The sequence below is a fragment of the Octodon degus genome, unplaced genomic scaffold (genome assembly GCF_000260255.1).
Source record: "Octodon degus isolate 3935 unplaced genomic scaffold, OctDeg1.0 scaffold00091, whole genome shotgun sequence".
NCBI lineage: Eukaryota > Metazoa > Chordata > Mammalia > Rodentia > Octodontidae > Octodon > Octodon degus.
In genome coordinates this window covers 2927266-2943378 of record NW_004524667.1, presented here as the reverse complement: position 1 = coordinate 2943378, position 16113 = coordinate 2927266, and the positions used below count along the sequence as shown (strand labels likewise).

The 16113-nt window shown below is 37.1% G+C and overlaps 2 protein-coding genes across 3 annotated transcripts in view; one reads left to right on the top strand and one right to left on the bottom strand.

Annotated features, from left to right (window-relative positions):
* The window catches only part of Arfgef1 (ADP ribosylation factor guanine nucleotide exchange factor 1), a 156044-nt gene extending 152205 nt beyond the window's left edge, over positions 1-3839 (top strand). The window contains exons 38-39 of one of the 2 annotated variants that reach the window (XM_004637529.1): positions 654-771; positions 2368-3839. In XM_004637529.1, the coding sequence (XP_004637586.1) occupies positions 654-771; positions 2368-2532 (283 nt within the window). In that variant the 3' untranslated portion in view covers positions 2533-3839. The remainder of the gene's footprint in view (positions 1-653; positions 772-2367) is intronic. The other variant, XM_023722363.1, reaches the window with a different exon arrangement.
* A 1066-nt stretch (positions 3840-4905) lies between these two features.
* The window catches only part of Cspp1 (centrosome and spindle pole associated protein 1), a 161319-nt gene continuing 150111 nt past the window's right edge, over positions 4906-16113 (bottom strand). Inside the window, exons 27-30 of the mRNA XM_023722388.1 lie at positions 15792-15855; positions 10285-10394; positions 7791-7929; positions 4906-5731 (exon numbers count right to left, since the gene is read on the bottom strand). Of these exons, the coding sequence (XP_023578156.1) occupies positions 5520-5731; positions 7791-7929; positions 10285-10394; positions 15792-15855 (525 nt within the window). The 3' untranslated portion in view covers positions 4906-5519. The remainder of the gene's footprint in view (positions 5732-7790; positions 7930-10284; positions 10395-15791; positions 15856-16113) is intronic.

Sequence of the window (16113 nt, the reverse complement as noted above, 5' to 3'; positions counted from 1 at the left end):
TTCTAATCCTGTAAAGAGAGACAGTTTTTAAAGAAAAGTCCCTTATAAACTGAGGTACCCACCTGCCTTCCTGCATTTAGTTTGAAAAAATATTGGGGGATGTTCAATTGGGTTGTTTCTTTTATTCTGTTTTACCTCATGACAACTAAAATTAGACTCATGCTAAGAATGAAATATGTCATATAGAAAGAATGCTGTCATCTGCTTTTATTTAAAAATGTTTTAGAAACCAATTCAATACATGTTAGAATTTTAAGTAATCGCCTAGTCTCTGTTCTTCCATTTCATTGACAAGACTGTAGAGGGGCCTGAGACCTCCTAAGCAGTCAAGAGAAGGGAGAGCCCCCTTAGATGGGGCCCAGGCTTCTTGACACCAGGCTTGTGTATATACTATCACTGTGGATTTTACACTCACTGAAACAGAAAACAAAGAAAATGTGGATTTCCTGCAACCTTGCAATGGCCACTTCCATGTTTTGGTTTTCTAATTTGTAAAACACATAAAGGTTAATGTTCAACATTCCAGTTAATACAAATAAATAAGAGTCTTGTAAGGTTGCTAATCGTTAATATTCCCTATTATCTTTGTGTGTTCTTTCTCAGTGAGCACACAGACCAGCAGATAACATAAAAGTAAACCATTTCTTTTGCAGTGTCTGCAGTGAAGCGCTAAGTTACTTCCTTACTCTAACATCAGAAAGTCACCGAGAGGCCTGGACTAACTTACTGCTGCTGTTTCTAACTAAAGTTCTAAAGATCAGTGATAACAGGGTAAGTCTGAGGCTTCCTAACCAGCCCTGGACCTCTGGCCCACCCCCGCAAGGACGGAGAGGCTCAGGCGGGGGTGCCCACTGGCCCTCGGAGCCTGGCTTGGTTGTTGCAGCTGCAGGACCACATGCCCCCTCAAATGTGCCCTCTACTCCATGCTTCTGTAAGGGAACTGACAGAAGTAAGTTGGGCAAGCTTTCAGGTAATCCCAGCTTCAGAATTCTTGTTCTGGCCCTGGAGATACTGAAATTCCCCATTTTAAAAGCAGCTCTCCAGCCATTCCCCAGCCTTGCACTCTGCTCCACCTAAGGCCGTATGTGGTTGCTGGGCCTGTGTTCCAGGCTATGGTCATCGTTTAGCAGAGTGACTCATGTGATCAGAACCTCTCATAAAAAGGCCATTTACTTAAGAATTATAAGCCAGCAAACATAAAGGTAAAAAGCAACTATATAATAGTGCATATGCATTCATATTTAAGCTTTTCAAAAATCCACATTTTTATACTTAAAAAAGTATAGCAACTTACATCTTACAAGGAAATTTGCCTTGCTATAGCCCCCAGACAAGTATAAAAATACCTATTCTGGTGGCCTGATACTCAGAACTTTAAGTCTTAGTGGTGCATGAGACCCTGTGGAAGCAGGAAGCCTTTTGGTGTTGCTGTGTTTATGCCAAGTTACGTGCCTTGTGTCCTGCTTGTTTCCAAGTAACTGATGGTCCAGGTAGGGTTTGAAAAACCTCAAACCTCAGAATGTTTTACTTTACTGCTTGCATTCTTGCCACTGTGTATCATGCTGCTTCCCTGTATCTAGTGGGGTGCAGAAGAGCAGGAGAGAAAACAGCATGCTAGTATATAGAGAAGATCGAACTACGGCAGAGGTACAGACCAAGTACTGTATGTAAATTGAACTTTATAAATGGAATGGACAGTTTTGCTTGGAGAATTGTTCATATGTTTTATATTGCAGCATTAGATAGAATTTCCCCTAAAACTTAAATGTATTAAACAAAGCATACAAATCCAATGACCCTCATAAAATTCAAGTTCAGGCCAGCAGTAGCTCAGCGGACTAAAGTGCCTGCTCAGGCAAGCTTTAGGCAAGCGCAGGGACCGCAGTTGGATCCCCAACACATGCCACATGCCATACCAGCCCTGCCCCCAGCGTCGGGGTGTGGTGGTGCACACTTATAATCCCAGTACTGGGGAGGCTGAAAGCAGGAGGATCACCACAAGTCTGAGTTGCATAGTGAGACCCTGCAACAACCAAATACATTAAAAAATAGTAATAATAAAAAAATTCAAGCTCCTGGTCAGGTTCTTACTGTTGCTCACTGCCTAAGAAGAAATGCTAAGTTAGTAAAAGCTTTTCAGAGATACATAGTGGAAAATGTTGTTTAAAACAATGAATGGTAGATACATGAACTGGTTTTGTATTGAGTTTTTACCATTGTTCTCAGTCTTTCAGTTCCTTATAAGCCATGTAGTCAATCCATGTAGTCGCTGCTCGACATGTCCCAACTGCTGACTCCTAAAGAAGTTTTAGGCTTTTTGGTTTGCAATGCAAGCACTACTAATGGAGAAATTCATGTTCCCCCCAGTTTAAAGCTCATGCATCGTTCTACTACCCTCTTTTATGTGAAATTATGCAATTTGACTTGATCCCTGAACTTCGCGCCGTCCTTAGAAGATTTTTTCTGCGAATTGGAGTAGTGTTCCAGATATCACAGCCATCCGAGCCGGAGCTTGGAACAAGCAAGCAGTGATGAGAATTTAGCTTTCTTCTGTTGGCGTTTACATCTTTTGGCTCTTTAAAGGAACCCAGGAGCTGAGGTTTCCTACCTAAAAGACTTTCTGAAAGGCAGCATCTGAAGGTTACTGGTAAAGTTGCTTACACCTATAACTCAAGCAAGCTTCAACACTCCAGTCCCTTTTTATAACTTGGTGGATTCTGTGTATCTAGTCGGGCTCATGTTGAGCAGAAAGCCTGTTTAAACTGTCGGCTCGTGCTTACAGGCTGTCCCTGTCCTCTGGGGACAGAGAGAGCCCACATATTTTTGGCAGGCGTAAAGTGAAATTTACCCAAAGAACTATAGATGTAAAGATTGAACTTCTATAAGAAGTACAACTCAGGAGAGCTGTATTTTGAAGGATAAAATGTTTATAATTGGGGGGGTGGGAGAAGAAATTATTGTTCATGGTAAAAGATATTTAGCAACTATGGTATTCTGAAAATTTTTGCACACTCAGGCTTATCTGAGATTCTGGTAATCATCCTTCTGTGAAAATGTACAGAGATGCAGGCCTGTAATATAAAACTCTTAAAACATTATATAGTTTTTCCTGCACTGTTTTATTTTATTTTCTTAACCCATTTGCTAAACACCCATAATATTTTGTCAAATGCACTAAACATTTGGATTGATCTTTGTCTTTATTTTGTTGGGATTTTTTAGTTTTCCTCTTTTGGGGGGAGGGGGGGCAGGGATTGTAATTTTGAGGATTTGACATGCCCAGAAGCTGTTTTGGCTGACACAAAGATCAACACACTTGCAAAGATCAACACACAGGGGGCATAAAAAAGGAAAACACCCCTACTGATGAAAACTACCTGTAATATATTTAGGGCTTTTACAGATGAGCCATTAAAATAGAATGATCCTTCATGGACCGAAACTTGAATCACTGCAAATGAATCTAGGTTGCTGTCACTTTCTTTTCTTTTGGGTGGCGGGGCTTGATGTAGATTTCCTCTCTGTACAGAATTTAATGTTGAATATATTAAAATAACAAATCTGGCATGGCTTGGGGACGTTAGATTTTTGGAAATGTATTCATACTGTGAATTGTGCTCTGATGGTTTAAAGACAAGATTGTCAAGCATTCCGTATTAACAGTGGATGTAGAAAATTTTTTCAGATGGATTAAAATGTATATGGTACAGATGTAAAGTTTTCTATGTAAAAAATTCTGTACAACTTTCTGTACAATATTGATTCTCATCTGGCATATTCTAATCAGGTTATAGGTCAATAAAGTTTTTGAATTATTTCATCAATGCAATCAAACCTGTGCGACCCACAGCTCCATGTTCCATTGATTCTTTTTTAAATTTTTTACATTAAAAGCCAGACTATAGAAAGGATATTTGCAGTGAAAACTATAAAGCAAGAATCTGCTACTTGGTTTCAATTTATGGCATTAGGTCCTGCCTTGCTTTCTCAGCCAGAGGATTTCTTAGGAACCAAAATAAAGTCATATATTATTTGAAACCAGAGAAAAAAAGCAGATGTTTCCTTTGGGCAGTTTGCATTGTAATATTGTATATCTTCTGAGAGTCCCCTCAAGTTATGTGATACATAACTTAAACATTGAATGTCAGGTTAATAATATAAGAAGGCTTTGTTTAAAAAAAGCAGGAAACATAGTCTTTGCTTTCACATCGCACAAGTTACTAAACAGTGTATTATCTGTGTCTCACAATAATCACCTGTGAGACAGCTCTGTTGAAGCCCAGGTGGATGCTAGTGCCAAGAGTTACCTGCCTTACTGGCTGGGAGCCACAGTGCCCTTCCAGTGTAATTCAGTTTACTATTTCATGGTATCAAGACTCACTAGGAGAAATAGCCTGCTGCTTTCAGGAGATAACAGAAGTCTTTTTTTTTTCTTGGCAGAACCAGGGATTGAACTCAGACCCTTGTGCTTGCCAAGGAAGTGCTTATTCTACTGAGCCATCTCCCTGTCCCCTAGAGAAGTCGTTAATACTAAAGCAAATAGAGGTTAAGATTAGAAATTTAAGTATAAAATGTACTTGTAGCCAAAACTTGAAATATCAAAAAGTTCAGTTGCGGCAAATTCTTCTGATCTCACCTGTTATGTCTGTAAAGATGTCAGAGAAACAGTGTCTGGGTATTCTCAGCTGTCATGTATGTGCTAAAAAGATTAACAAATAATCATTTCCCAGAATTTGAATTAACCTTTCCTTATTTAGACCTTGAGTGACTAGAAAGACTGACAGGTTTATCAAAGGGTCTGTGATGACAGAACAAAGATTGACAGCAGGCTGTCACATACCCACAGGGGTTCCTGCTTCAGCCTCTAGAAACCGTAATCCTAGGTAAAATAAATGGACATCGGTAATAAAAATAAAAATTTATTTCTATCAAGAAGTAGTTAAATCATATAAATTAATAAGTTGACACAATTATCTTTCACCATCATAAAAATGAAAGAGACAGAAAGAACGTTTAGTGTGTGGCTCATGGGTATAAAATTACGGCCCCCTTAATTTCTACTAAATCACCCAGAAATGACATGAAAGCAGCCTATTTGAGCCCCTCATTATATAACAATGAGAACAGTCACAGGTATAACAGATTTACTAACTGAATTCTTCTGAACAGAAATAACAATGGCAAATGTGCAAATAACAAAGGTAACTGGTTTACAGCATTGTTAAAACACACATTTCATTCATCTTAATGACAAGCAGAATTTAATGCACATATGGTAGTTCATTACCATCCTAATTATGGAAAAATTGTGCAAAAATAATTATATAAATCAATCATGGCCATATATATATATATATATATATATATATATATATATATATATAATCATCATGGAAAAAATACACTTTATACAGAGAAGGACCCTAATTTCATGTAGGGACCCAAAGTACAACATTAATGGCACAGATTTGACATTCCTTTCACCTTAAAAGGCACTACTAGGTCCATTACAGATTTAGTTAACCATGGGCAGTAGACAGGCCCTGCCAAGTAAAGGTGCCTGGCTTTCTAGGAGCCTGCTGTTGCTCCTGGTTGAGCTGTTCAGCCATGAAGTGTTTCAGTGTTTCTGAGGTGCCAGGGCGGAGCCACGGCTCAGTTGCTACAGAGTTTGATCCATCATCACCCTCGTGTTTCATGATGTCATCAGGGTCAACCAGTGAACTTTCATCATCTATGGGAGACAGAGATGCATGACTCAGATAACACATGGTATGCAGGCAGCACACAGTTTTCCTGTAGCCCGCATCACTCCACAGTATTATGTTCTCAATTGTTCTGTTCAGATCCCACCTCCTTTAGAGGCAAGAAAGCAAAGGGGAGGATAATCAACTGAATAAACCCATTCTGTGGCACCAGCACACAGGGCAATTCAGGTATATCAATCAAAGGAAACTGAGACACTGATCACAGAAGCACAAGAAATCTTTTAACTATTACCTTAAAGAAAGACATAATGGATATGAGTCAGAATTTAGGTTTGAGGAACACAAACAAACCATAACGCTGCTGTATGGAAATTAAACATCATTTTGGGAAAGCACCAGTTGGGATGGAATTACTTTTTTTCTTATAATTACTGTAAGAAGGCTGTGTCTATCCATAAAAGGACTTCTCGTTCTTTAGTTCAATTTGATTGTATTCAACTTTCATATCTGTTTTTTACATTATTTATTTATTAGGTATAATAGGAAAATCTATCATCCTGCCCTGTGATGTCAGCTTCTTTTTTAAAAAAAAAAAAATTACATCTCCTGGTCTGTGCAGGATTAGCCGAGCACAGGGGTATTTACAATCAGTTTAATGAGCAGTCAATCCACATTGTATCAAAAAGCTCCTGTTTGAAAGGACAGTTTTAAACAAGTTTAAATTTTAAAACCCTTCTGAAAGTACTTAAAATGCTCTAGGATGTATCTTCTCAAATGTACACGTGTATTCATTTACTAGGGTTTTTTTTTTTTTTTCATTTACGAGTTTTAAAAGAAGGAAATGCAACTCCTAATGCGTATGAAAAGAAAATACCTTCAGATGTAGATAAGGCCTGCTGAAAAAATGTTCCTTCAGTTTGCCATATTTGCTAGTGAACACTAGCAGTGTGGAATTATAACCATCAAAACACATCACAGCTAGACAGCTACCAAATATATGAGGTGTGATCAAAAAATTGATGTTCACCAAATTTTTTAAAATTACTGTGGTAAAAACATATACAATTAATCCCCCCTCAAAATACTCTCCCTTGCTTTGAACACAGTATGCCAGATCTAGTGAATAAGATGGATGAGGACTCCATCATATTCACTGCATGGTGACAGGTAGCAGGTTTTTTTTTTTATCATGTTTATTAAAGGTGTTCATAAAAGAAGATTTCTAGAACTGCTTCAGCAAGGGGCAAAAACAGTGGACATGTCTGAAGGAAGGATGACAAAGTTTGAGGGACATTCATGGCAGCATTGCATTTTACTGCAATGAATTTTTGAACACCTTTTTTTTAGCAGCTTTTGTATGAGATTCTAAGTTAACACAGTATTTCAGAATTAGAAAAATATTACAGTATAGTATTACAGTATAATAGACTATGAAGAGAGAGGTTCAAACAGACCATTCTATTATGTACTTAAGCTAACCATGATAACATAAAGTTGTCCCATTACCCAGTGCCTAGTGGTGTAAAATAAAAAAGGTATTATTGAACTGGCAGAGCAGCTCAGTAGTTGTCTAAGGAACTGTGACACCTGTGCTCCATGACAAGCTTTCTTCACAGCACATCACCAAATGCGCTAAGAAGACTGTGACTTCTATATGAACCAGTGAAGCCACGTATGAAGGTAAAAATTTTGTTGGTAATATTAGAGATATTTATAATAGATGTATTAAAAAAGAAAACAAGTCTTAAAATGAGTTTCTGATAGTCTCTCACATTAGTAATTACTAAACCATACCAATGAACATTTTTTCCTGCTGAGAACAGAGTATGGCTATATTTCATACGCAACAGCTAAACTATTTTAACCATTTAGAATCCACACTAAATCAGATACCTCTCTACTGGAGAAAATCTGATGCAATACTATTCCTAAGATAGGTTTTGCTGGATAGTTTTGCTATGTCCTGGGCCATACATTTCAAAGAATGCCAAAACATTCATTCCTTCTAGCCATCAATGAAAAACTAATGTAAGGCAGGTTTGATTTATGCTCCTATAGGATCTGCTATAAGCCATTAAACTTTACCTGTATTAATAGGTTTATTTTGAAGTTCAGTCAGTCTTCGCATTCTTTCCTCATTTCTCATTCTAAGCTGATCAATATTTGCACTGGAGACAGATCTTAAAGAGAGGCCATCTGGTGGTATCTTAGGACAACTGATATCCTGAAGTTAAAAATTTCAGAAATATGAACAAATCAGTGAATTAAAATGTTCCTGACCTCAAATATACACTGTGATTAACAAAATAAAAGAGGTGAATGAAGCATCTGTATGGTGACTCCTGTGTTTATCCACACAGACTTGATGACGTTCAGTCAAGGTAAGGTATAGCATTTATGATAACAGAAATGCTGGCAAACACTGACAAAGTTTGGAAATTATGAGACACACAAAAGGAAAACATTTGAAATACTATGGGCTAAAACTCAGTCCAGCTACAATACTCAAGATACTGTCGTAGTGGCATAAAGGTAGGCAAACAGGTCAGTGGAAGAAAGGAATCTAGAAATCCTTAAATTCCTGGGATGAGGAAGCAACAAAATGCTGTAAGGGGAAAAAATGGACTTTCTGACAAAAGCTACTAGAATAACTGCATGTCTACATGCAAAAGAACGGACCTGGGTCATCTATCCTGGCACTGAAAGTATATTGTAGACCTAAATTTAAGAGCAAAATGTATAAACCATTCATAATCCTGCATTATACAATGTTTCTCAGATAAGACATCAAAAGTCAAATGATTAAGAAAAGAATGGACATGTTGCACCTCATCAAAATTTAGTACTTCTATGCTTCAAAGGACACTGAAGAAAGTAAAAAAGGCACCCTACTGAAGGAGAGAAAATACCTCCAAACCATACCACTGTCACAGAACTTAGAGCCACAATGTATAAGGAAACTTTATTTTACCTTTTGTTTTTAGTGCTGAGGACTGAACCCAGGACTTCACCTCGCTAGACAAGAGTATTGACACTGAGCTAAATCTCCAACCCCAGAAACTTTAAAATTCAGCAATAAAAAGACAATTTGAAAACGGGCACAGGATTTGAACAGACCTTTCTCCAAAAGACATAAACAAGTGGCTAAGAAGCATATGAGAAAATACTTTCTCATTAGGGAAGTGCAATTTTAAACCTATTAATATCACTGAACATTGAGTAGAATGCTATCATCAGAAAGATAGGAAATAACACATGCTGGCCAGGGCATACAGAAGTTGGAACCCTCACACACTATGTGAAAAATGACTGTACAAAATACGAATGTATAATAGTGCAGCTGCTTTAGAAAACAGTCTCGCATTTATCAAACTGCTCAATGTAGTGTGACCGTGTAACTCAACAATTCTATTCATAAGTGCTTATTAGAAATGGAAAGAAAAACCTGAATATGATGAATATTAATAGCAACTGCTTAAGTCTTTTGGCTAATATCAAGTGAAATCTTCAAGCAGCAATCAGAATCATCAAAAAATGAAAATGCAAACTATCCATCAATTGCTTAATGAACTCTGCATAGAATGGAACATTATTCAGCAATAGAGGAATCAAGTACTGACACAGTACACATCAGAGATAATCCACCAAAACAAGTCAGCCACAAATGATAATATGTGCTGCCTGACCTCATATACAAAATGTCTAAAAATGAAAATCTTTAAAGCTGTACATGTAATAATGCTAATTAAAGACAGTAACTTTCTTGTTGAGAGCTTCCTGTACACTTGGCTCAGTGCTAAGTGCTTCACATAAATCACCTTGTGTGCAGAAGAAAATATACATAGACTTTACAATACATACTACCCAAAGCTGACTACCCAAGGAAGAAGTGACACTGGAATGTGTATGTGCCGAAGATGCCAACAGCTGCACTTTTTATTGGCTACACTGTAAAGCTATGCAACAGAGTGAAGAGAAAATGGGTTTGAGTCCCAGCCTTGTTTATGTGACCAAGGCTAGGTTACTTGATTCAGACATGCCTGTATCACATTATTAGGATACAGCAGGCTTTCTCATAGTTATCAGTTGCTTCTTGTGCCTTCTCTGACCTATATGTTCTACAGGGTGAAAGACAAAGATTGGGGTGATGAATTAACATTATTAGGATAAGTTTCTTTTTTTGGTACCAGGGATCAAATTTAGGACCTTGTGCCCACCAGGCTAGGACAAATTTCTTTACCAGTTACAGAACTTCTATTATAGCCACCAGAAGAGACAAAATACTGTTTTACCTTGAGGAAGCCAAGACAATAGAATTAAAGCTTTTTCCTTTCCAGGTACTGGGAATTGAACTCAGGATCTTGGGTTTGCCAGGCAGGCACTTGTGCCACTGAGCTAAATCCCTAGCCCTGGCAATAGTTAAAAGTAGGACCAATGAGCTAGCTGGTGCAGAGCCTATGTTGACCATGTCTTTCATTTCTAAACAATTGCTCTTGACTGGACCACACAAACATAGCCTGGGCCAGAACCTAGACCACTCACTCTTATAAACTAAAGGGAAATGATATTGCATACATACAAACTCCAGTCCTTTCAATTTGTTCCTCCTGCGCTCTCTCGCAGAAGACATCTGTGATGGCTGAGGGAGGGCATCATCATCTATGGCAGAGTATGTCTCCCCATACGCACCTAAATGAGTCACACAGAATGAAGTCTGTTCACATGGTTTCAAATATTTCATCCAGAGCTAAACCACAATGTTATTTACAACCTATAACACACACCCATTGTATGTATAGAGTTCAGTGATTTTTAGAGAATTTACAGAGTTGTACAATCATCACTAAAATCTAGAACATTTCTATCACCTCAACTCCTTCATGCTCAATGGCAATCAGTTTCCAGCTCCAGATCAACACTATTGTGACTTAATAGATTTATCTTATTTAACATATACATGGAACTCTCTGGTAATCTTTGGTGTCTTTTCCTTAGCATAAGGGATCTGAGGTTCTTCCACTGCTGTGTCGTGTCATTAGTACATTTTGTTTGATTACTGAACAGTACTTCACCAAATGGGATCACATTTTATCTGCAAATTCACAAGTTGGTTGACATTTGCTAGCTGTTGTCATAAATAAAGCTATAAACATTCATGAAGAACTGTTTCGGAGGTGTATACCTAAGAGTGAAGTGGCTGGACAATATAGTAACTGTAACTATCAAAACATTTTCAAGATAATTGTATCATTTTACATTGAAAGAAGCTTCCAGTTTCTATACATCCTCACCCACACTTCATATTATTGGGGATTATTTTGTTATATCCATTCTGGTGGTTCAATAGCCTACGAGCATGAACATCAGGCCATATAATTTTGAATTTTTCATCAGTGTTTGAAAATTTTAAACCAAGAGAAAAATTATAATAAAATGAGTATTTAGAATCATCATGTATACTTTTCTAATTTCTATGCATATTTTGAGGGATAATATTTGTTTATGTTGAGCTGCTTTGTTAAAAACAGAAAGGTGGAGAATTCATGACACTTCTAATATTTTGGCATGTCTCTTCTAAGAATAAGAACTGATTCTTATACCTAATCATTCTTATACAGTATTCTTATTCATAATTAGCAATAATTATGTTCAGAAAACTTAACTGATGTTTATGTTTTCCAAATTTATATTGCCCATCTTTAAAAAAAATAGTAATTACTGTATTTCACTAGGTGGGACATAAGAATTTTACAAATTCAAAATAAAATTTTTAAGTTTTTGTATATATTTCCATTAATTCATTTTTAGCACCACTTAAGTTCAAAGCACATCAGCAGGAAGTCTGGTGTTCCTCACTCCCCTGCAGCCACCGGCTCCCCAAGCCCCAGCATCTGTCACCGTAGTAGCACTCTGGACTCTCAGGGAACCTACACATGCTATACATTCAGTGCTGTACATTCTTTGGGCTTCATTATAACTAGTAGTATACACAATGGTTTCCCTGCCCTCAAAGTCCTCTGTGCTCTCCCTATCTTATCCCTTGCCCTCCCTTAACTCCTGGCAACCACTGTCTCTATGGCCTTGCCTTTTACCAAATGTCATAGCTGGAAATACACAGTACTGTATGTAGCATTCTCTGGTTGACTTCTTTCACTTACAAGCATTTAAGGTAAAAGTTTCTTCCATGTCTTTTCATGGTAGCTTGATTGCTCATTTCTTTCATAACACTGGATAATATTCCATGTGCTACTTTTTTTTTTATCTACTGAAATATATCTTGGTTGCTTTCAAGCTTTGGCAATCACACATCATGACTGGTATAAATACACATGTGTAAGTGTGTGGACTTAAGTTTTCAAGTCCCCTGGGCCAATACCAAAGAATGGAACCACTGGACATTATGGTAAGATGTTTACCTTTAAGAAACTGCCTGGGGGCTGGGGCGATGGCTCAGTGGAATAAGCGCTTCCCTGGCAAGTGTAAGGGTCTGAATTCAATCCCCGGTTCAAAAAAAAAAAAAAAAAAAAAGGATGCTGCCTGTCTTCCATAGTAGTTATACAATTTTCTAAGAGTTTTCAAGCTGATTCCTACAGATTTTCTACAATTAATCATGCCATCGGTGAACAAAGACAATTACATTTCTTTCCATTCAACAGACCTTTAATTTCTTTTTCCTGTCTTACTGTACAAATCAGGAGTTCTAGTACAGTGGTAAGAAGTGGTCTGATTCTTTAAATGTTCTTTTATCAAGTTGGGGAATTTCACCTCGCTTACTAGTTTGCAGTATTACCACAAAGAAATGCCAGGTTTTATCTATGTTATCAAATTTGCAGGTACAGAATTGTTCAATAGTATTCCTTGACCATCTTTTTAATGTCCATGACATCTGTATTGATGCCCTCTGTTCCCATCTCTGGTATTAGTAACTTATGTCTTTTTCTCTGTGTCTCCACCCCTTAGCCTGGCTAGAGGCTTATCAATTTTAGTGGTTATTTCAAAGGGGAGCACTTGGCTCTTGGTTTCACAGGTTTTCTCTCTTGATTTCCTATTTTAAATTTCACCAATTTGTGTTCTTCATTTTTATTTCTTCTGCTGCTTGCTTTACATCTAACTTGCTCCATTTCTGGTTTCCTAATGGAGAAGGCAAGATGACTGATTTTAGATCTCTTTTTCTAATATATGCATACAGTGCTATAAATTTCCTTCTGAGCGTTATTTTGTTGCAACTCACAAATTTTGTAAGTTGAATTTTCAATATCATTCAGTTAAAAATATTTAATTTATCTTGGCGTTTTTCTGGCTTTGACCCCATGTATTACTTAGAGTATAGTAGTTAATTTTTAGTATTTTTATGTACTATTTAATGTAGTAAATTTAGTATTTAATGTATTATTTGTGTACTATTTTATTCTAACAAGTAAACTAGAATTTTCCAGTAAACTTTCTGTCACTACTTTGGATTGTTTTTTTTTTTTTTCTTTCACTGTGGTCTCAGAATAATTTCTTTCCTCCTTTGTGACCCAGAACATGATTTGCTTTCATCAGTGTCCTATGTGTGTCTGAGAAGAATGTGATCTGCTATTGTTAATCAGAATCATCTATAGATGACCATTAAATCCAGTTGATGACATTGTTAAATTCAACCAGTCACCTTCATTGATTTTCTGCATGCTGGCTTTGTCCATTTTTTATAGCATATTTAATCCAAACATAATAATGGATTCACCTATTTCTCCCTGAAATGATATGAGTTACTACTTCATATATTTTTATACTCTGTTACTAAGGAAGTAAATGCCAACAGTAAAACTTAGGAAAAAAATATAGAAGAAAAGCTTCATGACCATTAGATTTGGTAATGATTTCTTGTGTACAAAATAAAAAACAAAAACAGGCAACAGTAATATTAATTGAACTAAATTAAAAGTAAAAACTTACATGTATTAAAGAATACAATCTCTAGAGTGAAGTGGAAACTCTAGAGAAAGCATTCACAAGTAATATATCTGACAAGGATTAGTATCTAGAATGAACATATACAATAACTGCATTAACAGAAACCTAAAGCAACATAATTAGAAAAACTGGCAAAGGAATAGCTATTTCTCCAAGGAAGATTTTCAGCTTGTCGGTAAGCACAGGAAAAGACAATCACATCACTAACAATTACACGAATAGTCAAATCCACAATGGGACACCACCTCGCCCCAGTAAGGATACCTACTATGAAAAATATGAAGTAACAGTATTTTGGAAGCTGTGGAGATAGCAGAACACTGCACTGCTGATTGGGAATGTAAAATGAGGGCACTAAGGCAACTTTTCGAACAACACAACTACCACGTGATCCAGGTAGTATACAGATCCAAGGTAAGATCCAAAACATTGACTCCAGCAGATACCCATATTCACAGCAGCATTATTCACAACAGTGAGAAGGTGGAAGCAACTCAAGAGTCTGCTGACTGATGAATGAACAAGCAAAATGTAGCCCATACATAGATACATACATACATACATGAAAGTATTATACAGCTGTTAAGAGAGGGTGTTGGACATTTGCTACATCTTGAATGAACCTTAAGGACTTTATACTAAGCCAGCCAGAAAAGGAGAGAAAATGTATGATTCCATTGGATAAGGGTACAACATAATCAAATTCACAGAGTTGGAAAGTAAAATAGTGGTTGCCAGGGATAGGAGGGACAAGGGAATGGGGACTAACTGTTTAAAGAGTTAAATTCTCAAGATGAGGAGTTATAGAAATGAATGTTGGAGGTGGTACCCTGGAACTGTAGAATAAAAAGGTCAAAACAGTACATTTTATATATATTTAAACTTTTTTACATTTACTTTTTAAAAAACAATGAAACTATCAGGTTTGCAAGAGCAGCAGTATCACAGTCATCACTATAGGATATTTAATGACCACCAGCCAAAAAGACAGACTGTGGACAGTGAGGTCTAGTGTGATGAAATGCAAGACCCCACACCAAGCGGCCCAGACTCTTCCTTCTTAGGAAGAAGGACAGGGCACACTTCCCTGTGGCCTGCACAGAGCAGCTATCGTCCCAGCCTTGTCTGATTACTTATCTTTATTCCTTGTCCCCAGTATAGCCCCTTTAGAAAGGAAGACTCAATAAAACACTAAAAACAAATTAATTTGGAATTTTTATCACATGAAAATATAACTGACCTTAGATGCTACTTATATAAGAGATTTTTTTCTGGTGGTTCTAGGATAGCAGTAATATTTATGATCAGAGTTCCTAACTGTAAGTATTGTAAGTACCTTCATGTATCTTCTAAAGATTTAATAGTCCCATGACTTTTAAACTAGAATATTAAGGTAACTGTGGATTCACATGCAATTACAAGATATAACACAGAACCTGTGTACTTAGCCCAGTTTCCTGCAATAGTAACGTTTGGCAAAACTACACAACCAAGATATATTAATAAAATCCACTGATCTTACTCAGTTTTCCCTAGCTTTATTTCTCACTTGTGTCTCTGTGTGTGTCAAGCTCTATACCATCTTATCATCTGGTGACATCTGTGTATCCACCCCCATAGCCAAGTTGTTTAAACTGCTCTCCTCACCGGAAAGATCCCTCTTGCTGCCCTTTTAGAACTGTGCTTCTGTCATCTCTCAAGCCCTGTCCCTCACCCTGGGCAACCACTAGTCTATTTGCAATTTCTAAATTCTGTCCTTTCAAAATAAAGTGGAATCCTACAGTGTGTAACTTAATAGAGTTGGCTTTTTCACTCAGCATATTTCTCAAAAAAGTCATCCAAGTTACTGAGTGTTCAGCAAGTAGTTCCTTTTTACTGCTGAGCAACGTTCCATGCTATGGGTGAATCAGAGTTTAACTTCACTTGTTGAAGAACCTCTGGGATGATTCTAGTTTTTGGCTGTTAGAAATAAAGCTATTATGATCATTCATGTATAGGTATTTGTATGAAGTATTCCTGTAACTTTCCAAGTTCATTTTACAAATTCTGATTTTGAAAATAATGATTCATTAAAGCAGTAAAATAGTAATTTATCACTTTGCACGAAAAAGAATATAGTACTATACTCACCAATAAAAGCACTATCAGATTCCAACAATGAATTTTTCAAGAAATCATTAGTGTCCTCTCTGGACTAAAAGAAACATCAGATATTAATGGCTATTTGTAAGAGATTCCTGTGCCAGAAAACAAATTTGTACTAAGAGGTAACACGAAGTCTCCACACTGTGCCCCTCACCCCACCTCCCAGAAAACAGGAGACCAGGAAGAGAGCCGGGACTGACTGCTTCCCTCTGAACACCACACTCCAGAGCCCAGACAACACTAAAAAGTCTTCCCACATACCACCCCACCAAGACAATGAGGACAACAGGAAGATCTGATCTCTCCA